This window comes from Calypte anna, chromosome 3 (assembly GCF_003957555.1).
Source record: "Calypte anna isolate BGI_N300 chromosome 3, bCalAnn1_v1.p, whole genome shotgun sequence".
NCBI classification, from domain to species: domain Eukaryota; kingdom Metazoa; phylum Chordata; class Aves; order Apodiformes; family Trochilidae; genus Calypte; species Calypte anna.
The window spans coordinates 20,355,410-20,378,628 of NC_044246.1; the positions used below are offsets into that span (position 1 = coordinate 20,355,410).

Consider the following 23,219-nt stretch of genomic DNA (forward strand, 5'->3'; position numbering starts at 1 on the left):
CAAAACAATCCAAATTCCCTCAGCCTCTCCTCATAGGACTTGTTGTCCAGACCCTTCACCAGCTTGCTTGCCCTTATCTGAACTTGCTCCAGCATCTCAATGTCTTGCAGTGATGGGCCCAGAACTGAACACAGTCCTCAAGCTGTGGCCTCACCAGTGCAGAGTACAGGGGCATGATCCCTTCTCCTTCTGGCCACACCGTTCCTGATACAAGCCAGGATGCTGTTGGCTTTCTTGGCCACCTGGGCACACTGCTGGCTCATATTCAGATAAGCATCAAGCAGCACCTCCAGGTCCTTTTCTGCTTTGCAGCTTTCCAGCCACTCCTCCCTAATCCTGTAGATTTCATAGAGTTGTTGTGCCCAAAGTGCAGGACTGGGCACTTGGCCTCGTTAAACCTCATTTTGTTGACCTCTGCCCACTGTCCCAGTCTGCCCAGGTCCCTTTGCAGAGCTGTCCTACCCTCGAGCACATCAACACTTCCATCCAACTTGGTGTCATGTGCAAACCTATTAAAGAAGCCCTCAACCCCCTCATCTAGATCATTAGTGAGAATGCTGAACAGGACTGGCCCCAAAACTGAACCCTGTGGAACACGACTGGTGAGCAGCCACCAACTGGATTTAACTCCATTGACTGCAACTCTCTGGGCCCTGCCATGGATCCAGTTTCTAACCCAACAAAGAGTATAAGAGTCTATGCCATGAGCTGCCAGCTTCTCTAGGAGAATGCTGTGGGAGATGGTATCAAAGGCTTTACTGAAGTCCAAGTAGACAACATCCACAGCCTTCCCCTTGTTCACAAGGCAGCTCACCTGATCATAGAATGAGAACAGGATGGTCAGGCAGAACCTGCCTTTCCTGAACCTGATCCCCCGGCTGTCCTGCACTTGCCATGTGAGTGCATTCAATATGAACTGCTCCATAATTTTTCAGGTGGTTTCTTCTTTCTCCTATTTATTTTTCATTTTGCTAAACTGGTAGCGAATTACCATAAATAAATTTATTTTAATTATAGTTCTAACTTTAAATCATGTTTCAGTCAATTTCAGCTGCACTAGCAATTATATGAATTAATCTGTTTGGCTTCTAGGTATGGCAAACAGAGCGTGGAAAACATATAGAAGCTTTGCAAAGGGTGGGAGAAAATTAAAGTTGTCTTTAAGTATTGTTTCTATGTATTATATAAAATGAGGAAATAGGTGTCCATTTTTCCAGGTCAAAGAGGGACCTGCTCACAGATCATAGCACAGTTCTGCTATGAAACATGAGGCTAGTTCTGAGTACCAACAAAGGCTGTGGAAAGGCCACTGAAGACAGAGCAATGGGTTCAGTGCTTCTATCCATATAGGTGCTTTTAATGTAATTCTTTTACACACATACAGTAGGAAAGTGGAGCAGCTGTTTCTGGGGTTTGAGGGTATCCACAGAAATAAAGCCGAACACAACTTCTAAATGGACAGTTATTCCCATTTGACAGAGAGAAATCCTCATTAAAAAATAAACACACACCCCCAAAAACTGCATGCATATTTGGAGCTTATTTGGAAAGAGGGCATTAAATTTGACTAAATGTAACACTCAGACCCTGCTAAATCTGAAATGAAGCTTTATATACAGTGTAACTAATGAGTGTCTGAACCATGATGCTGGAGTTCCACAAAGTGTAATTCTCAGTAGTAAATACAGTGTAATTGTTTTCCACTGTGTTCACAGAATAGCTCTACAAGCAGCTACAGACCTCTTAGGTAGATTGTCAAGTAAAGGAAATCATACAGATTTAGTAACATTTTCAAAAGCAGCAAATATTGGAAGTCTTATTTATTGCTAGGAAAAAACCCTGCAAATATTTGCAATTACAGACTGAATGTGTTTGTACATGCATCCTTTATATATAGAGACTGCAAAGCACAGAAGGTTTTGGAGTAGGTGCCTTAATATTATTTTACTATTCCTTCAGCTTTTTTACCAGGTTAAAGGAGATATGTGTTTGAAGATAATTGAAAATGGGAAACCAAAAGACGTTGTCATCCGAGAAGGGGAGGTAAAACCGTGTTATTTTTCTGTTATTGTTGTAAACAGGCACATTAAATGAATATTTTATGAGGTATTTAAAAAAAAACAATTTATGATGTGCAAAAGATGGCATCAGAATTAAAAAAAATAAAGGAAAATCCTGAACAATAAGCAGACTGCTTAGAGCTTAGAATATTAAGAGATTCAGTCTATTTTCAGTCCTCTTTAGTCCTTGTAGCTACCCTCCACAACCATCAGTGGTTTAAAAAAGCAGTTTACTGATAACATGTATGCAGCAGCACTCAATTGTTTTTCCTTATAGTAGTGGACATACTAAATCATAGAAATATAGACAGGTTTGGGTTAGAAAGGACCTTAAGGATCATCTAGTTCCAATTCCCCTGCCATGGACAGAGACGCCTCCCACCAGACCAGGTTGCTCAAAGCCCCATTTAACCTGGCCTTAAACACTTGTAGGGAGGGAGCAGCCACAGTTTCCCTGGGTAACCTATTCCACCCTCATATTAGGATATTCTACCTAATATCTAATCTAAGTCTACCCTCTTCCAGTTTACATCTATTCCCCCTTGTCCTATTGCTACATGCCCTTGTAAAAAGTTCCTCCTCATCTTTCCTGTAGGCCCCTTTCAGGTACTGGAGGGGACACTGATATGGTGTTACTACAAGCTATTATATGGGATACAACTGCCAGTCATTATTATTGTCCCAAACTTGAACTGTACTTGGTCATCAAAAGGATTTAAGAGATCTAGTGAGGCAGCTTTTATAATGGAAGACAAATGTTGGCCCAAATAGCCTGATGCCATTAGAAGCATTATTTTCAATGAAATCTATGTTTTCAAAGCCATAAAGAGTGAGGTTCTGGTAATACATTTCACATTGGAGAAGTACACCCAGCTGATATCTTGACATGTATCAGAAGCAATAATGAAAAGGAACACACCATATCCGTACTGGGAAGACTGACACTAGTGATGGTGAGGCACTATCATTAGCTCTGCTTTTCAGACAGAGAAAATGACTTGCCCAAACTTGGCTAAGAAATCTGTAGAAGAATAGTACAGTATAATCACCTTCCTACATAGTCAGATAGCTGCTGGAAAACAGTTTATTCTCAGACTTCAATAATGAACTTGTCCCAACCAAATGTCATGTGGTAGCAGGTAGTCACTGTGTTGGAGGGATACATGTGGTTGATTAAACATTTTCTTGGGCTGACAACAAACTTGATTCTTATTCCCATTTCTGCTACTCAGAAATTGCAGTACATTTATAAATTCCAGATGAGTAACTGGTTAGGTTTGTATTTCAGTTGTGTCCAGCAATGATGATCAGACTGGGAGAAGAGCACCAGGTTGCCAGGCAGGCAGTGCTGGGTGCAGTCAATGGTCATCATGCACTGAGAAAGCAAGAACCAGCATCTATTGGTACAAAAGTGAGTGGAGCTGCAAAAGAGCAACACAGGCTCAACAAAGAATAGGGGAAAAGAGGATTTTGGAGTCTGGGAAGCAGGGGAAGAACGCCACAAAGGACAAGAACTTACTGGCATTGATGATTTGCCATTTCTTTGAACAGATGTTCCTTCTACCTGCTAGGATACCTCATTCTCCTCAGAGATACTCCAACACTGTGGGTCTTGTGGTTGAGAGGGAAAGATTGAAGACAGAAATCGATGGACTTAGGTGAAGTATAAAATGTTGCCTAATCTGTTAGGATTCATAATAGAAACTAATTCCTCATGTCAATACAATACCATATTTTCCTCTCCTGGCAATTTATCAAACTCATCCTGGCAGTTTCATACTTATTTTATCCACACATCTATTTATCTGTAAATACATAAGCAGAGGTCTTATTTTTGCATTTGATCTAGTTAAACAAGAAACATGTTGAAATGTCTCAGATGAATGTTGTGGTAATAGCTATCGACTTATGTGTCACCTACTACTATTGCCTTAGGTTTTAAAAATGTTGGAGCTCTCTAACAACACAAATCAAAAAAGATGTGGTTTTGTGTTTGCTTTTTTTAATCAGTTCTGGCAAGCAGAACATGAATTCCTTTGTAAGCACTGAAGGCAAAAAGATGAAGATGAGCTTTCTTAGCAAGTGTGTGGGAAGCTGGAAACAGAAGCCAATTTTCTTAACACTAACCCCTCTGCATTGCACACACCTCTGCCTAGGTTTTATTGCCTTATGAGAACTACATCCAAAAAAGCAAAGGTTTTACCTTGTATTCTAGTGAGGGCAGAACTAAGCCTTTTCTTGTGGTCATACAGAATTCATACATGTAAGTAAGAAAGTCACATCAGTAACAATAGCCAAGTTAGAAAAGCTGTGTTGATATTAACCAGGTACAAGTGACCCAAAATTATTTACAGCTATTCATGTAATTTGTAAAGATTTAAATCTGTGGTAATATCTGTAATATGCTATTTCTGTCCCTTTCCTACAATTGACTGTTGCATAGGCAGTGTCACAGCAGGAAGACTGCAAATAAGTGGAATTAGGAAGATAGATTTTCATTCCAATAGAGAAGGCTAAAGGAAGAAAAACTTAAGGGACCATTCAAAAAAACACCTGATTGAACTCCAAGCAAAAGACAAATCCAGTTCATTTAAAACATTGTTCAACTATACACAAACGTTTTTTTCCTTTTAGTGCATGTCTGTGATTTGTACTTGTATTATCAAAAAGATATTTTGAACTAAAAACAATTGGCCAGTGATTCAAATAATAATGTTTGTAATAAAGGAACATAAGCAGTTTTAGGTAACTTTAAGCAAAATAAGCTGGAGCAGTATGTCCAGTTCTGGAGTCCCCAACATAAGAAGGTCATTGAGCTCCTTGAGCATGTTCAGAGGAGAGCCACTAAAATGATCAGAAGGCCAAAGCACCCCCCCTATGAAGACAGGCTGAAGAAGCTGGGGTTGTTGGTAATTAAAAATTAAACTAAAAGCTAACAAATGGCTTGCAAAATAATTTTGAAATATTTGAAAAAAAAAAACTGGCTTAAAAAAAGCACACTCTTAATTGAAAATATTAATCAGGTACCTGAAAATAAATCACTTGGAGATTTTTGGTAACCTTGTTTTCACACTGACACGATGGTTACCTGAAGCTTTAGAAGTGAACAGTCATATAATACTGTTGAACCTACATTCTCTCTGTGTGTTTCTGGGAGAGATGGAGATTTACAACCAGAAGCTCTAATCTCACAATTTTCTCACCCCCAGCCACCTGCAGCAAAAACTGTACAAGAGGAAGTAAAAAATAAACTTTGAAGTATGCTGACTCAAGGTCTAATACTACATTACTGTTCCATTATTTATGATGCCTGCAAGCTTCAGTCATTAATCAGACCCCCTAGCATGCCAATTATTGTACAAGTGAAGTACAAGTAGTCTGCCCCTCTGTTTCAGCCTAAGGAATGATTACATGCTTTGTACTGTAAGAAAAAATGCACTGGCTAACCTTAATCCTATGGCAAACAAGTAGAGAAACAACTAAGTTTGATGTTCGTTGTGTGGTCGGATTCTTCAGTACTTAGTAACATGCAAAAGCCTTCCCAGGTGCAAAGTTTTCTCCTAGCTGAGACATTTGTAATGTCTCCTCTGTAAATCCTCTGTCTTCAAAAATCTGTGCTCATAGCACAGCTTTTTCCAAATTTTTTCAAAGCTCTTCCAAGCACCCTGTTTATGCAAAAAGGAGATGTGGAGCTCTTAAGCTTCTGAACAGCATGTATATGGATATATGACATATACATATTCATGACATATACACATTAATTTATATAAGCCTTGTTTCTGTCTTCAAAAAAACATTCTAGTGACTTTAACCTAAAAAACATTTAGGACCTATTTACAATCAGTCACAGTAGGAGTCTTTGTACTGGAGCATCACTCCCTTGCCAGTTCATGAAGTCTTTTGAAATACATAGGTAAAGTATGTCTTTGGCATTACAGCAACCTTGACCTATTGATATCAGCATAATTTATTTGTTGAGACATAATATAATACAAGTGATACACTACATTCCTCTTCAAAGCAGTGAGCTAAACAAAACCTCTCAAATTTATGCAGCTGGCAAATATTGTTTTTCAAACAAGTCCATAATCTACCTTGTTTTCTTATCACTCCACACACCAGCAATAAGCAAGGTGACTCACTTAAACCTTAATATTTATCTTAGAGCTGAATGGAAACAGCCACTGGAAATGGTATTTGGGGCCAGTTATTTTTGCAGTAACTACAGTTATTGGTCCCAAGGAACTATGACACCACTTGTTTCCAGGATTAAATTTGCAAAGTTTGCTAAGGGAATTTGATGATTTATCTGTGGTTCATCAGCAGAACTACAAGGTTGTCCATAGAAGTGTGAGCACCCCACCCATCAAGTCAGCTAACCAGGGAAACAAAGCATCCATAAATAACCATTATTCAGACAAAAAAAGTACACCAGGCTTGAGAATAACACTCTTACACAACATCAAGTAGCTATTTTATTGAAAAGACTGAAATTGCCTGATCAGTTAGTTAATAAAAAGATTGACAAATGTTTTTACTTTGTCAGGTACTATGTTGGAGAATCAACTAATGTCCTCTTTGAAAAATGGTTTCACTGTGAAGATCTTGGCACTCAACTGATACCAATAATTCAAGAGTAAGTTTTTCTCAGTTTAAAGTTAAAAGAACTGTTAAATATAATCTAATATACCATTAGTATATGGCTTACATAGTTGATTTCCTATTTATGCTGCATTTTACATAGTCTTTTGAAAGTTAATTGCTGCTCTGCAAATTTTTAAACTCACTAAATCGGATTTAAAATAAAGAAAAATCAGATGTGCCTTCTATCTATCTAGAACATATTTTTGAGCAAGTAAAAGCATAGTGCTGCTAGGTGCAAAAAGAACTGAATGAAAAATTAACACTGAATTGATGCTAGGTTAACTAAGTAAATGACTACTTTGCCTTAGGGCTTCTTTTACTCTTGCTTTAATCTAAGCACTTTCAATCTATATCATTCATGAATAAACAGGACTGCAGCACATTCAGTAGAGAGCTGCTTTCTAGGAAATAAATACCTGTGGCTCATCACTAAACTAATCCATTTCTTAAGCAATTGCTAAAGGTGAGCAAGGAAGTGGTTTCGTGACACAAATTTGGGAGGACTTTCAGAGAAACCCTCTGCCCTGTTGGGTACATTGATTCAAGAGAGTAGAGCTCTGTTGAATACATGTGACAGTCACTGAGCTTGCAGCACATCCATACTCAGCACAAAGCTTAGTGGCCAGCATTACTGCTCAGTCTTCTCTAACTGACAGAGTAGGTGACTTTTTTTTTTTTTATGTGAAAGTGACTTTTTACTGTTGTTTAAATGTTTGTTATTCCAGGTTTTTTAATTCAAGACAATATCAAACTGGAAAACCCAATCCAGGTAATGCAAGTTAATTTCAGAATTAGAATAATTATTGTATCTGGTTGAACATTGATCTCTGAGGTCCCTTCCAACCCAGCCAATTCTATGATTCTATGATTCTATGATAATGACCAGGGTTCTGTTTTTCTTATGTAGACTAAAGTTATTTTGGGAAGTAATTTCTTTCATTACCCAATCCACAAATAAAATCCATGTGTGTGATTACCAACATCACCTTGGTTCATCTGATGCCATCATAATGGTGACTGGTAATGGTAACTGCAGAGTGTGAAGTTTCAGTATCTTTATCATTGCATGCCATTCAAGCCTTATACTAGCAAAATTTCATTTCTCAATTTTCATTTTCAAATGTTTTAGCTTCTTTAGAAATCAGATGCCTCAAACTTGTAACAGCACCTTCAATGGGAAACTTGTTTTGCTGAAATCTTATAATGCTGTTGGCCCCCAGCTCTACATGAGCATGGAGCATCTGCATCATCCATTGCTATTAATATAAATTATATGCAAAATGCCACCCATCTGTTTTAACCATGTATGAAAGACTACAGGAAGTGACCATTTCTGCACCCGCAGGAATAGTTTCTATGGACTGTTTGCCTGTGTTTTGCTTAGGTTCAACCAGGTCAGTTCTGATACAGGAACTACCTGGAGAGTCTCCATGACATTGCCAGGTTCTTAATGTGTGGAAAAGTAAAAAACAGCATAAGTACAGGAGGAGCTGCCTGAGATTGTCACCTGGTGAGTTCCTGCACCAGTTAGCCAAATGCTGTTCTGAAGGCCACCAGTTCAGTGAATCCCATTGCTCATTTAGGGTTGTTGTTTCAGATCAGTCTATTGTCTCTTCTGTGACAGGAGAGACTGACTGAGGAGACATCCTGCAGGAAATTTATGGCTCAGGTGCACTGCATGTGCACACATGCACAGCTATAATACCCACCTATGCTACTCTTAACAAGTACATAAACTTGAATGTCATCCTTCAGGCACACCCATAACTTAAATTCCCTAGCTCTTGCTACAAGTTAAAGACAAATTTTATTTCCCCTCTAAGAAGCTTTTGGAACCAGTCATTCTTTAGCTCCATATTCACTCCTGGATGTCTTAAATTGACTTTTATGGATTACTCTACTGGAGCCAAAACTTCTAGTGAAATATTATTTCCACATCTGTCCCTCTTGATAGTCACCCTAAAAGTGACAGTGCTTGCTGCCTCAGCCAATAATGGAACAAAGTGCTTATTAAAATCCTACAAAAAGGGAACAAAAGTTTTGGGGTTTTTTCATGAATATCACCTTTCTTGAAAATAGTCAATTAAATCATCACCACCAAAATAAAAAGTTCACAGAACAGTCCTGTGTACAAGATGGCAACTTTACAAGCCTTTGCGATTAGGAAATGGTAACCCAGTTAGAAAACCCACCTGAAAGACATTACATCTGAACCAGTTTATGGCACTGGCTCTTTGACTGACTGGGAAATGGACTTCTCAGCAAAAGGTTTGCTGTTTCATACAGACAAAATGTTATCTCCAATATCTTCCTTTGTAGCGAAACAAGATAAATCAGGTGCCTCGAGTTGCCAAAGAGTGGGTGTGAGTCCACCTGTGCCTGGTTAGGACAGGCCCCCTATTACCAGGGGGCCAATAAAGGTGGGACACACACCCACAGAGAGCAGCAGCTCACTCTGGTGTGAGGCATGAAGAGGCCAGCAGCTCATTGAGCCTCAGAAGCAAGAAAGGTTCTTCCTGCTACATTCCTTTTCTTTATATGCACCATCAAAATGTTTTTGTTTTACTCTGAGCATGTCACCAGTGTGATGTTTGGGTGCTGATGATTTTTGGGGTTTTTTTGTCAATTTGTGGGTTTCTTTGCAGAGATGAGAGGTAGCGCAGGTACTGTCTCTCACTTTGTTTAGCAAAGAAATGATAATTTCAGATGAAGCCTCTAGATGCTGCTATAGTAAAAAAAAAAACCCTCATGCATACTATGCTTGTGCAATACAGTGATTTCCAAAGAGCATCTCTCACCACGTTGAGCTAGGAGCTTATATCTCAGTAACAAATCAATTATATCACTGCAGGAAAACAAAACATTAGATTTATGTTTTTAATATTTTTGCAGAAGAGTAGAGCTCAATAACAAACCTGACAATCAGTCAGAAGCTATGATATATCTTGACTTTTTTCTTTTAAATATATAATGGAGAAATTTTTATAGCGAAATCCAGTTAATTGGTTCTACCCTTGTAATTTACACACAGCTGTAAAAAGGCTGAAGAAAGCCAAAAGGCACAAGGCTTCCAATAAAACTAAAAAAAAGCAAAACAAAAAAAACCCCAAAAAGAGGTTCCTTCAAGATAATTAAAACAAGTACATGTTGTTATTTTGCTCAGAGCTTGGTATATATTTTTGCCCTGAATTTATTATCTTCTTGAGTTAGCCATCAAGACAATAAGAAGCTCAAAATCTCAGTAAAGTCTTATATAAGATTAAAATACCCTAGATTTTTAGTTACAGAAGTTTTTAGCTGGCAGCTCCTGTAACTGCCAGTGAGACTTGTGTTAAAAAAAAAAATTTAACAAAGTTCAGCTGAGATATGAGTAAGCTGGTAATAAGTTCCTTCTGGATGCAAACCCAACTGATGGATAAATAATGCTTTGGATTTATTCCCTCAGCAGATCTCTCCTTTTTTTTTTTTTTTCCTCTCTTAAAAAGTAGAATTCAACAACCAGCCTGACACTTGTAACATATAACAAGCTACCACTAGTTTCTCAAGATACTTCATTCCAGGCATATTTTAACAAGATCTGAGCTGGCCTATGCAGAGGGCTCAATTTCAGCCTCTTCCTTCAGTTTTCTTCTGAAGACCTAGAATCCCCTAAGTTTGAAAGTGCCAGCTTAAGCACTCTCAGATTTCTCTCTCCATAAGCCTGAAGTGCCTCCCTGGTTTAGAGATAAATAGAGTAAAATTGAAGAAAAACATCGTGAAAGAATCCCTTGATTGCAGTTGACTCACAGAGGAAAGCTGTAAGTTGAATAAATCAAGCTCCAATTGCTTTTTAAAAAAGCACCACACTAGTGGTTTTTTTGTTGTTGTTCTTTTCTAAACGACAAAAAAAACCCCAAACAACCCAACCAAACAACAATGAAACTAAAAAACAAAAAACCAAACAACAACAAAAAAACCCCACCAGACATCCCTTGATTTATGGTTTCTGGCTCAGACACTAGTAAGGCAAATCCCTCTGAAAGCAGGGTACTCAGAATAAATGAAGAGATAGCAATAGCTATTAAAAAGATAAATTTTTAGAAGAGGGGCTCGAGTACCATCAGGTGAAATACAATCAGAAACTCACATTGCATTCAGTCCTTATCTTCCCTGGAACTGAATTACCAGCCTCTTCTTACCACAGGTGTAGTTAAAGCCTGAGAAAACTCTCATCTCCTTTTATCATTAAGGGTGAATGAATATGTTTAGGCTACAGTCTTAACATGGAACACTCAAGATAGGTTGGTTTGGTTTACTTTACACAATTTTTGACATGAGGAATTAGTTATCAAAACAATATTTGCTACATGCAGTTCAATCAGACTGGAAGCAAGATTCTCTCAAGGTTTCTGTTTAATCCCAATTGTATAGTCCAGAGGACAAGACACAATTCAGACAATAAAAGTTATAATGAACAGTGATGTAGCGGGAAGAGCCTTTCTTGCTACTGAGGCTCAACGAGCTGCTGGCTTCTCCATGGCCTCGCACCAGAGTGAGCTTCTTTCTGTGGGTGTGTGTCCCACCTTTATTGGCCCCCTGCTAATAGGGGGCCTGCCCTAACCAGGCACAGGTGGACTCACACCCACTCTTTGGCAACTCGAGGCACCTGGTTTATCTTGTGTCTCTACACAGTGATGGCTAAATATTGTTTGCAAAAGGATCCAGAAGTTCAAAACTTTATCCTGCCATGTTGACTGAAATAATACAGGCTTCTTTTATGTGAAATTTGGTGGGGAAACGTGCAAGAAAATACTTTCCCTAGGTCAAGCTTGTTTAATAATGATCTTCAGGAACATTAATGATATAGGTATGTAGAATGTTAGTTTTTTGTTTATCCAAATTAAATAATCAACTTCTAATTATCAGTGAACTTTTAATTCCCATAAAAACTTTCTTGTCTGTGGACACAGACAATATACTGCAAAACCCAGTCCTATAATTAATTCACTGGCAAAACTTTCTTCATTTCTAGGTGTATTACAAGTTATTTACACTCTAGACTTAAAACTCTGGTTAATATTGTTAGAATACAGCACAGTTCCATGCTTGTGATTCAAAGGATCTGAAAGTATGAAAAATTGGGAGCTTTCTTCAGTCAGCTGAAGGAGGAATACCATATAGTCTAGGGCATGCTCTATAAACAAATGTTTTCTGGGTTCAGTAGTGCTGTTAAACAAATAATAAAGGTGAGTTCAGTGCTATAAAACTCAGCTTATGTGCTGTCATCCTCTGTAGCTAATTGAGTGCATCCTCTCTAGACAGTATTTGCTTTTCAGTCTTGGTTCACTGGTGTACAAAAACAAGCAGAACAGAGTGGTAATAACTGAAATTAAGAAAAAGCTAAAGAATAAATATAACTGGCTATTAGATAATACTAATCTAGTTAAAACTACCTCAGAAAAATACATCAGGCTCCCAGAGCCCACGACTGCTAATGACAGCAGTCAAACAAAAACTAACAAAAAGTCTCCAGGTCTGCTTCTCTCTCAGCTGAGTCTCCTCAAAGAGAAGCAGAACACAAACTGTAATCTCCAGGAGCTCTCCTAATGTTTTATCATAGGAACCAAACCACTACTGCCCTTTAGTTCATAATGTATATAATTAACCTATCAGGAAAACTGGAATAAGTGCCCTAAAGTTGTTTTCCTTTCATAATTTAGTGAAAAACCTAATCTTTTAAGAGCTCTGAAGCTCAGAGAACTTTCACAGCAGGTATTTATTTCCTAATAAAGTATTTTCTTTCTTTGTAAATGTTCCTCAGACAACCTCTGAAACAGAAAACTCACTAGTTGAGTCAGCCTGAGATTTTCCTTAATGTTTCTTAGGCTATTGAATAGTAATAGCTCACACATGATGTACAAATCCTTGTTTCAAAAACTTAGTGAGATATCAATGTTTGTTATAAACTTCAATTCTTCTTCTATGGAAACAGAAGTTATGCACAAAGGCTATTAATGAAATGCCTACAGTAATATAAAAGGCAGATTCAGACATAAAAATTAAGATTCCTGAGTTTAATATTGGAACAGTAGTATTTCTCAATACAATGTACAATTCTTGATTTTAAATTATTACCAATTCATTATTCATTATTGATAGAACTTTATAAAGTATTAACCATTGACCTAGCTGTATCATTAAGAGTTTTCAAACAATTTTGGCCTGAAATTTGCAATTCCCTTCTGTCTGGCTGGTGATAGCTCTGTGTGCATAGGGCACCTTTATTACAGAAATATTTTTTAAAGCTTTCTTTATCATCGTTTCACTTAGGAAAAAGAATTTGTTTAGTTTCCAGCATAGATTTAATGACGCAAAGGAAAACGTCCCTAAAAATAATTACAGGAACATGTCATAAATTATCAGTCAAACCAATTCTCAGGGCATGCTACAAAACCAAATACACTGACACAGGGAAATGTAGGATTACACCAAGTGAGAGCTGTATTTTTGACTAAATGTTTCTGCATCTCTACTCAACAACAGTGAAATGAATCCACTGCACCCAAAGTAGTCAGTTACTGTCGGTACTATTACTTTGGATTTTTATAGGCTATGAGCAAGCTACTTGTTTTTTAAAACCCAGATACATGAAATTATAGCCCCCAGACCACAGGTTTTGTTTGCAGTGGTACTAAACGGCTACCAGTCTCACAGATATTTCTGTTAACATTGAGAATAAAGCAGACTTTTCACAGGAATTAGTTAGGCTCATATAGGAAAAACATCCCAAATATGCATTACTTCTGGCACTGGCAATAAAATGTGAAATGCTGCAAGAACACAGAACTATTTATACTGGTGTAGTATTCTCTAAGAGATGGAAGGGGAAGTTAGAAAGTAGACAGAAATAAATTAATACACAATTCTAATATATTTTGTGAGCTTCTTATCCATAGGCTAGACCATTTTACGCTCAGTTAAAGGACAGAAAAAACAACCAAAAAACATTTCTAACTGCTTCAGTTTTAATACAGTTGTCTTTGCCTTTTGCAGAGGGAGACAGCATTGGTAAGGGGCTTTCTCATGCCCTTGCATGGTGCTGGGGCCACAGTATGGAGGAAGACTGTTTCTGAGGCACTAGGAGGATTTAGAATGAAGGAGCTCTCATAATTAGTAAGAACATATAAAGGTGATTTAAAGATTTGAAGATTGTTCCATCTAGGAAGTGCCATCTAGAAATGAAGGGTTGTACATCACTGAAAAATGTTTTTTCTTAAAGTCAACATGCAATCAGTTTGACAGTTGACATGACTGCAGTACATTGTATTTCATGGGCTTTATTGCTCTTTTCTTTTGCAACAAATCTCAAAGAGCAAGTTTTGCAAGAGAGCTATGGAAAGAGCTTGAGGACAGTAGGGTTCAAGAAACATTCTGGGTGAATAAGATGGTCTGACTTCTTCACAAGATCACTGGGATAGGGAAGGGGGAGTTTCCATGCAACATGGAAGTCTGGGGTAAGCAAACACACCCAGATACCTGGCAGGCTAGTGGCAGTCCTCTTCTACCTATCCTCTTTATTGCTATCAGAAGTACAGTACTCCCAGCAAGTTCAAACTCTTCCTTAGATAGTCTCTGCTGAGGCTTTAGCTGTATATTCACTGGCTATTTTCTTGCAAGATGTTCTCTCCATTTTTGCAGAGTTTCAAACTCTCTGTCTCAGTATAGTCTCTATTGTTTAACTGAAATCAGCTTCCTCTAAAACCTGTAATTTCCTTTTTAAAATATTTACAGACTCATTCAGTAAACATGATGTATTTTTCAGCTTGACATGGCATCATCACATTCTAATTTAAAGTTGAAATGAGCTATGAAACCCATAAAGAACACATTGCTCTGATATGAATATTTAATAGTAATGATCCACAATTTGCTATTGAAGTATTTAAATGGATCTCCTGAACACGTAAGAAAATATTAGATTTGATGTTCCGCTTAGTGATATGTTACTTGGAGATGTGAACAAGACTGTAAGCTGACTAGCTTAAAATTGCCATATTTTTTTATTTTGCTGGCATGTTTTTACCTTTACCATCATCAAACCATCATGCCTCCATGTCTCAGTGTATTACTGGAACATAACTCCAGAAAAACATCAACTGACACTTCTGAAATAATACTGAAAGCCAATGTAGTCTAAGCAGGAATATATGCTATAGTATCTGAACAGAGGCCATTAGCCTGATAAGAAACAGTTTATCTGGAAGCACCAGGCTTCAGCTCAAATATATATATATGGGATAGCAAAATACTGGATCATCCTCATGTTGGCTCAAGCTCACAAACTCTTGGGCACCTGCAGCTTTCAGCTCATGCAAAGGATAAGTGTCAGGGTTAAATGAGGACTCAGTCACTTAGCATCTTAATAGTGTCAGCCATACATCATGTGCTTCATCACAGTGCTCATTATTTGTCCTCCAGTAACAGGTCAGCAAATCTAGATCACACAAAAGGTTCATTTCATGCAGACCCAGTTTCCAAAGGCCATTAGGCTATCTCTGGGAATGTATTATTAACATCTGAATTAGTAATAAACTAAAATTCCACCACATACCAGGGCCTGCTGACAAGTGTCCAGGCAGCTCTTGTGCTAAAGAACTTAAAATCTAAATAAATCTAAATTAATTATCTAATCTAAATCTAAATTAAAATCTAAATAATTCCTTCCTTGGCTGCGGATTTCTTCAAATTGCTTTCGGTATTTCCTAAAAGAGGCACTGCTGAGGCAAATCATTTGCATAAACATGTTGTCTCTTCCATTTAATTGATTATAATGGAGAAAGAATTTGAATGGCAAAACCTTCTGCAATAAGTGTTAGTATCTCATCCAGATTGTCTGAAGATGGATGTAGATTTTCAATGCTTATTATGGTCCATTACAGAGGAGTGGGTTATTCAGTACACTGCTGTCCCTTGGATGGTCCCTTGTCACCATCTCACTTCATGTTCAAAGACTACAATCAAATGGCCTTCCATGAAAGAAGGAAATGGTACATTCAGAACACTGCAGAGCAGTGAAATACAGCTTTAGAGACCAAACAGAAGAACATGGAATAATGAATACACTAATACTTGAAAAAGACTTACTTTGTGACTAGCACTGAGACTGAGATTTGGCTGCGAGATGGTTTCCTCAATGCATTTGGGACACAGCTATTGAGTGAGTTTCTTCTGCATTTAGCTGGTATTATTGTTTGAAATTACTCCATGGGTGTTCTCCCAAGGCATCTCAGAACGAACTACTTAGCATCACCAAGGTGATTGTACTGTCTGTGCTTCACCGTGGGCTGGTAAATAACTAAAGCTAATTCAATATACCAGCAACACACAGCACAAATCTTGAATTTCACCAGCTAGACTTGAACTGCATTCAGTCCTCCAGCTATTTCAAATCAATTCAGTTATGAAGGGGAATCACTGGAAATTAAATCCAGGTACAACTCCAGAAACACCAGGAAAAAAAAAGTATTTTATTAAATTCAGGGTTGTGATAACAGGCTTACTCCACTATGGTCAGTGAATTTAAAAACGCATGGAGAAAAAGAAATAAAAGCCAGTACTAACTATGTGAAAGATGTAGAATAAGCTGGTTCTATAGGCCTAATTCCACTTACTTGTGAATATGTAAGGGTTAACTCAGTAAAGGCTTAGACAGGACAAATCACATTTTACCTGTGCAAAAGCTGGTCAGAAAGAGAATTAAGAATATGCAGGCAAGAACTAGGCAGTCTACTGCATGCATTTTTAACAAGTATGTTCTGACAACAGCTTCAAAGAAGCAACTCAATAAAGATACATAAACAATACTTGCATCTTACAAAAGCAACTAAGAAGTCCTGATAATGACCATAGCACTGTTTGCTGTTACAACTGACTTTTGATTAGATAACTGTAAATTGAAACCTTCAAGCTGTGAACAAAGGTAAAATGTTTGCAAAAATCAAGGGTAGCAAGTGTCACTGATAGCCCTCTGCTTTCCTTACAGAGGAACTCCTGAAAGAAACACCTTTCCCACTGAATCCCACTTCTGTTATGGAGCCATTTTCCTTACAAGGCTGGTTAAATGATCACCGTGGGGAAATAAAACAGAAGAAATCCTTGAACATGTTTGGAGATAACTTTGAAACAGAGGTAGGGAGGTCTAAGTTCTCTGAAAGAGATGGATGTTTTTAAAGGTGCAGACAATCATGGAATGGTTTGGGGTGGAAGGGAACTTAATGCTCATCTAGTCCCAGCCCCACTGTCACGGGGGCAGGGACACCTTCCACTACACCAGGTTGCTCAAAGCCCCATCCAACTTGGCCTTGAATGCTTCCAGAGAGGGGGCATCCACAGCTTCCCTGGCAACCTGTTCTACTGTCTCACCACCCTAACAGTGAAGAATTTCTTTCTTCTTTCATGTGTTCAGCTACATATCTGAACAGCATCATTGGTGCCAAGCCCAATCTGGGTGTTTAAACATTTTTTTTCCCTTGCCCTCAATCTACATAAAATGTAAACAGGAAAACTGGACAGCATCAGAGAGCTGGGGCTGTGGTAAAGCATTGCACTTCTCAGTTTAGTTAAACAACATCTAGTTTGGGTGTAAAATAAGCTGTCACCATTTGATATCTGTGCTTTATGCCTGACAGTTTACAAAACATATTATTTCTCTGGGTTACTTGGAGTCACACTCAGAAGAATCCAATACATTTGACAGCAAAGTGACAGAGTGTGGGACTGTCAGAAAGAACACAGAAAGGGCTGATAATGAGAAAAATAAGGTCTGGTCTGCCACTTTTTTGATGATAATAGAAGGACCTTTTCTGCTTCAACAGGCTCTTGACAAGCCCCAGAGTTCATGAGGAGGAAGTGCCTGTTCCAAGAACAGAAGCAGGAAGGATATAGATGCAAAACTGAGAGTGGGAGGAGGCAGAAGGAATAGATAAGTGACGATGCAGAGGAGCATAAGGAGTGGCAGGTGTGATCAGTTCCCTTTTTATCAGTAGGAATCAATATGAGAATACCAAAAGTAATGTGAATTTTAATGTCTGTAAAAATAACGTCATCTTCTATGAATGTTTTTCTGTAAAAATAGAATATTTTCATTGCTGTAGGAAGATAGGAACATGAATACATACACTTTGGTTACTGGAATGAATCCATTATTTTTTTTATTTTTTATTTTTAAAAAAGGTTACAGCTTATGGGCCAGGAACGACTGAGAAAAGCAAAAAGAATTCAGATATCTGGATATGGCAGCTGGTACGTGGCAATTCACACTTGTTAACTGATGAGTTCATGCTTGGGTTCAGACTAAACAGTAGTAAAGCCTTTTAGCACCAACAAGAGAAATTAAAACAATCACCTTCATTCTTACAGAAAAGATCAACAGGTACCACCCTCCAGCTTTAAACTATCATGAAAAATAACTGACTACTGTCACCATAAAAATACTCTTTTTCCTCATCTTGTATGTTGAGGACAGAGATACTGGTATCTTCCACCAGAGGTCTTGGTGTGGATTTTAATAGACCCTACTTAGAGGTATATCCTGTAAATTTATCAGGATGTCTCAAGGAGAAAATATCATCACTTGTTTCTTCTTGAAGCATTTTTCCTCATACTGAAGTCAAATTGGAACTGGGTAGAATAAGCTAATGAAAAAGTGAGAACTTGTTTATACTAAAGCACAGCAGTAGGCGATACAGATGCCTTTCATTCAACATGTTCCTTTGAAACACTTGCAACCCAAGGGAAAAAAGAGAAAAGCTAGTTTTCACTTACACGAGGCAGGTTAGCTTGGGAGGCAGATATTTCTATCAGTTCCTGTTCTGTTCAGGGACTGTCAGCTACTAATTAAAGACAAAATACTCTTGAAAGACTTTTTTAACACAGCAACTTATAGCAGCCTATGCAATCAAGGCCTTGTTACTGGCAAGAATCTGCTTGACAAGATAATGACAAGTCCATTCCAGTGTGGAGAGACTCCTATTAGTGATCTCTGTCAGATCCCTGCTGACTTGTGAACTGCTTTTCAAGACTTAAAAATATATTAGGTCACAGAAAAGTTGAAGAGGAGCCTGAAGTACTCCAGGAGCTTATCTGTAATTTCCAGAGCTGTACCAACTTGCAGGCTGCTAGGTTAGATTGGCAGCAGTGTACTCCCATGAATCAGGTTGTGGGTTGATGCTTTATGATAGGGAACAATGAACCATGAAGAATATTTTCATTGATGCTAATAGCATCAGACAGGGAAGATCAGATGAATATTTAGCAAGGCCTCATGAAACACAGCAGGATTGAAGGGCTTTTTGAGTGGGAATGATTTCCATACTTACCCACAGCATTATCTTCCTACTAGTGACAGGACATGGATAATTAAAACCTGGTAATCTCTTCTTTCCCTTCAGGAAGGCACATCAACTGTTACCATGGATGGCAAAACCCTGACTTTATCTGCTGGTGACAGTCTGCTTGTCCGTACCCAGTCTATGTGAGTTGAGATGAACAGGGGTTCAATGCATAATTTCCCAGGTTCTGACAACAAAAATTCTTTGTATTTGATCCACATCAAGCTGAGCATCAACTGGTGCAGAAACTCAGCACCTGTAAATGCAGAATTTTCAATAGCCTCCATTATTCCTTGGGGCAGAAGTGTCTTTGGGGAAAAAAAGCCATTCATTCATTCTAGTTCACCTCTTAAGATTTAAGCTAGGGAAGAAAAAAAAAAATAAAAAAAGATAAGCACCAACAAGGAAAAGCAGCATGCAAAAGAACATGCAGAAAGGTAAACAGCACTAATACATTAGCAATGACAGCGGATCCTCTGAGCCTCAGACTGGACTTAATTAACATCAGTACAGCAAGACTTGGGGTTCAGACTCAGAACCCAACTTTCTTCCTGAAGCAGGATTTATATGGCTGTTTCATCATCAAGACAACATGATATATGTAAAGGAAAAAAACAAACAAACAAACAAAAAAACAACCCAGTGAAAATAGTTTCCAAAGAGAGCCTATCATGAAGATGATGAAGGGTGATGTCTACTTTCTGGTAATATAATGCAGAAGATGATAAAAATGGCTACCTTTACTACAGGAAAAAAATCTTATAAGTAGCAGTGCTAACATTTACACCTTTTTTACAGCACTGATAACATTTGCTGAAAGAGCTGAAACCATACAGCTGTGCACAGAACTGTTCTCTGCACCTGTGATTCCAACACACAGCCACCTCCTCCCTTCACCATTACTTCCATCACTTAATTTCCAGTCCTGCAGTCCAATTAATGAGCTTGTTTTCAAAATCATAGCTTGAGGCATGTACAGAGCTCTGCTAGCACAGTTCATACTATTAGATATTTATCAGATCAGCAGGCACCTTTTGTTGTACACATCACTGTTGCAAACTGGTTGACCTCTGGCCAACTCTGCAACAGACACAAAAAGGGCTAATACAACAGTGATGACCACAAGAAAATTACTCTTGGATTCATAGATATTTATTTTGTTAAAATAATATGTGTATTGAGGTGATCCTTTTCCAATCTTCATATGTCAGAGATCAGACAGGATGCCTTTCCCCCCTGGTTCACCCATAAGTAGATATAAATTCTTTCCTACCATGTCACACTGCTTGGCTTATGTTAGTGATGGTGAAGAGTAATTCCCTGAACTATCACAAGATACACTGATATAGAAATAGAGCTACTGGAATCAGAACAGAACCCATTTGTTTTCCCCTCATTTTCAGTAGCATCAATATTTTAGTAGTTGGTTTGAGTGTGTAGTTCCCCCTCAAACATATTGGATCATTTCTCTCCCCATTTTTCCAGGTACTGCTGGAAGAGAACAGAAGAATGTATTGCTCTCAGCCTTGCCCAGGATCCAAAACGAAAGCAGCCTTATCCCTAGTGCCTATGCCAGCTGACTTTGATGAAAACAATAGTTTTTACCTTCTTGTCTTAATGATCCTATAGTCCAAATGCCTGGAAATTTGAATAGTATAACACAAAGATTTCAATTAATTAAACCAAGTGCTGTGCTCTGTTAAAATATTTTTCCCAAGTAGTTCAAGTTTAAGCAAAATCTGCAATCAGTAGTTTCTTTTTAAATACACAGAACTATAGCTCTTACCTGACAGTAAATAAAACCAGATGCTAGTAGTAGCATTACTTATGTGATAATATATATGATACTATCTACAGTAAGTTAAAGGCTTTTCAAATTAAAGTCTCTGCCAACAGATGTAAAAAAGGAGACAGGACAGATACTGTTATTCCTACTTAGGTAGCAGTATTAATTTCTTTGTCTCATTTTTGTCATTTGTAATAAATTTGGTATAATGTTAGTTACCCAGCCCACAGCAAAGGAGCTTTAATTGGCAGCAGTTCACAGGTCCAAGATCTTTGGCTAAAAGGCTCCTGTAATTTACTATCAGTTTTTCAAATCTGGCAATACAGTATCAATCACACTTATCATCAAGATGCCACACATCCCACTCTGGATGCTCTCCATGCACTACACTATCAAGAACATAGCAGTGCAACTAACACAGGAGCACCCAGGTCATGGGTGTTCCTCTGCAGCAGAAACCTCAAGTCAGTGTAGCTTAAGCAGTGTGTTGGGAGACAAGCAAGCAGAAAAAAAATGTTATAATTGGTTTCTACTAAGTGCTGATTGTTTTTTTAGAAGCAGAAAGTGTCAAAATACCTTTTACTGCTTTTATTCCAGGAAATCTCCAGAAGGGACAATTATTTTTGTTTGGTTGGGTTTTTTTATTGTCCTTGACATTATTAATATCAGAAAACTGGTTGCTTAAATGGCTGCATTTATTATCAATTACATGCTTGGGAAAGCAAAAACTTATAATTACAAAAAAAAAAAAAAAGAAATGGTAAGTTCAAAAAATATTGTTAATACATCTATCATCTACAAAGCTCATTAAACTGAGATGTCATGTGTTTTATTCAAGTGTTCATGCTTCTGATGAGAAAGACTCAGATGGCTTGACTTTGATCTATAACATACTTAAGTTCAATGGCTTTTCTAGTTAAGCATACAGCAGAATTTTGCTATGTCCTTCTGATAACAGAGGATCTAATGTAAGAAACTAAGCATAGTTGAGCCTAGTCCTCCAAGCTATTTATGGGGATTAACTACTACACATGAAAAGCAGCTATAACACTCCCGCTGAATTGGGGAATCCTTTATCTTATTACCATTGGTATCAGTGTGTCTGTAGCATTGCCAGGTCCTTGAGTGAACATGTATGGTTGAGGGAACCAAGGTACCAAACTGGTTTATATTTATTCAACCAGTTAGATGATAACACAGAAATATTCCTATATTTCATACTGAATTAAGTGAATTAAATACAGCAACACAGAATAATGCCCAGAATAGTCAAAAATTCTTCAGCCATTTAGAGATGCTGAGCACCATGGAAGTTTGAGAATAAAAATTAATCACTCCTTCAAAGGTGCCTAATCATAGTGGTTTAGAAACTGTAATTTCTCTTTTTCTGTATCTTCAAATAGTTTCAAGTCAGTTCATCCTTTTATGGTGCTTTATTCTCTTTCCATATTATATATATTGTAACCTTCTCCCAAAATGGTATAAGTAGATGCACTCATGCTCCTCGGTTTATGAGGAAATTGACCCAATTGAAGTTTGGTTCCTGGAGTCCTTTTAGCTGTTAGGAGTGGTTTCTGTGTATGTGTGGGCAGCTCAGCAGATACTTTAGGACCAGAGTTGTTGGGATTACTACGTGGGGACTTCAATCCTAATCTTGCCTCATAAAGAAGGATTTCAGGCATAGGTCAGTGGCAAAGGCTTCGTTATGCACCCTGCCTGCAAAGTACCCTAATGCAATACCACTGACAACGAGCCTGTTCATGTGTGTCCACAACACCACACCAGCACCAATGTCCTATGCATATACATCCCTGTTCTCCTTTACAGCTCTGTCTATATAAGGGGCACCTGCACCCTGATTTGGGCAGCCATTCTATATATCCTATTCTATATATCTATTCTATATCCAAATCCTGCAGATATTGTCACCTCATACTTAATAAACTGATTATATTTTGGCAGGATTGTGCTATCCTCAGTATGGCATATCCAGTCCATCTGTTGCTCACTGTTTCTCCATGACTCAAAAGCAAAGCCTTTACACAGATACATATTCTAAGCAGTATTATGGTAAATTCTACAGAAACCAGAAGCCATGCACCATGTTTCCTAAATTACTACCTTAAAGTACATTTAGGATTTTCCAGAACCACAAGCTGGAGCTGACTTGAAAGCTCAGAAATACAAGCTAAGGAGTTTAAGTCTACCTACAAGTATCCAGAAAGAGATATCCCAAGCCTGAATCTCACCTGTCCTGAAAGCTGCTTCACTTCAAATGGGAACAGATGATGCAACCCAATCTTCCCAGTTGTTTTGTGAAATATCTCGAGAGGCTGCAGTTGTTTAGTGCCTTTAAAATGC

The 23,219-nt window shown here is 38.0% G+C and overlaps 1 protein-coding gene across 2 annotated transcripts in view; it reads left to right on the plus strand.

Annotated features, from left to right (window-relative positions):
• HAAO (3-hydroxyanthranilate 3,4-dioxygenase) overlaps window positions 1-21,690 on the plus strand; it is a 35,220-nt gene extending 13,530 nt beyond the window's left edge. For both annotated transcript variants that reach the window (XM_008496590.2, XM_030448056.1), the window contains 8 exons: window positions 1,960-2,043; window positions 3,612-3,718; window positions 6,607-6,696; window positions 7,430-7,473; window positions 16,726-16,871; window positions 17,916-17,984; window positions 19,133-19,215; window positions 20,558-21,690. In XM_008496590.2, coding sequence (XP_008494812.1) covers window positions 1,960-2,043; window positions 3,612-3,718; window positions 6,607-6,696; window positions 7,430-7,473; window positions 16,726-16,871; window positions 17,916-17,984; window positions 19,133-19,215; window positions 20,558-20,636 — 702 coding nt within the window. In that variant the 3' untranslated portion in view covers window positions 20,637-21,690. The remainder of the gene's footprint in view (window positions 1-1,959; window positions 2,044-3,611; window positions 3,719-6,606; window positions 6,697-7,429; window positions 7,474-16,725; window positions 16,872-17,915; window positions 17,985-19,132; window positions 19,216-20,557) is intronic.
• The last annotated feature ends 1,529 nt before the right edge of the window (window positions 21,691-23,219 follow it).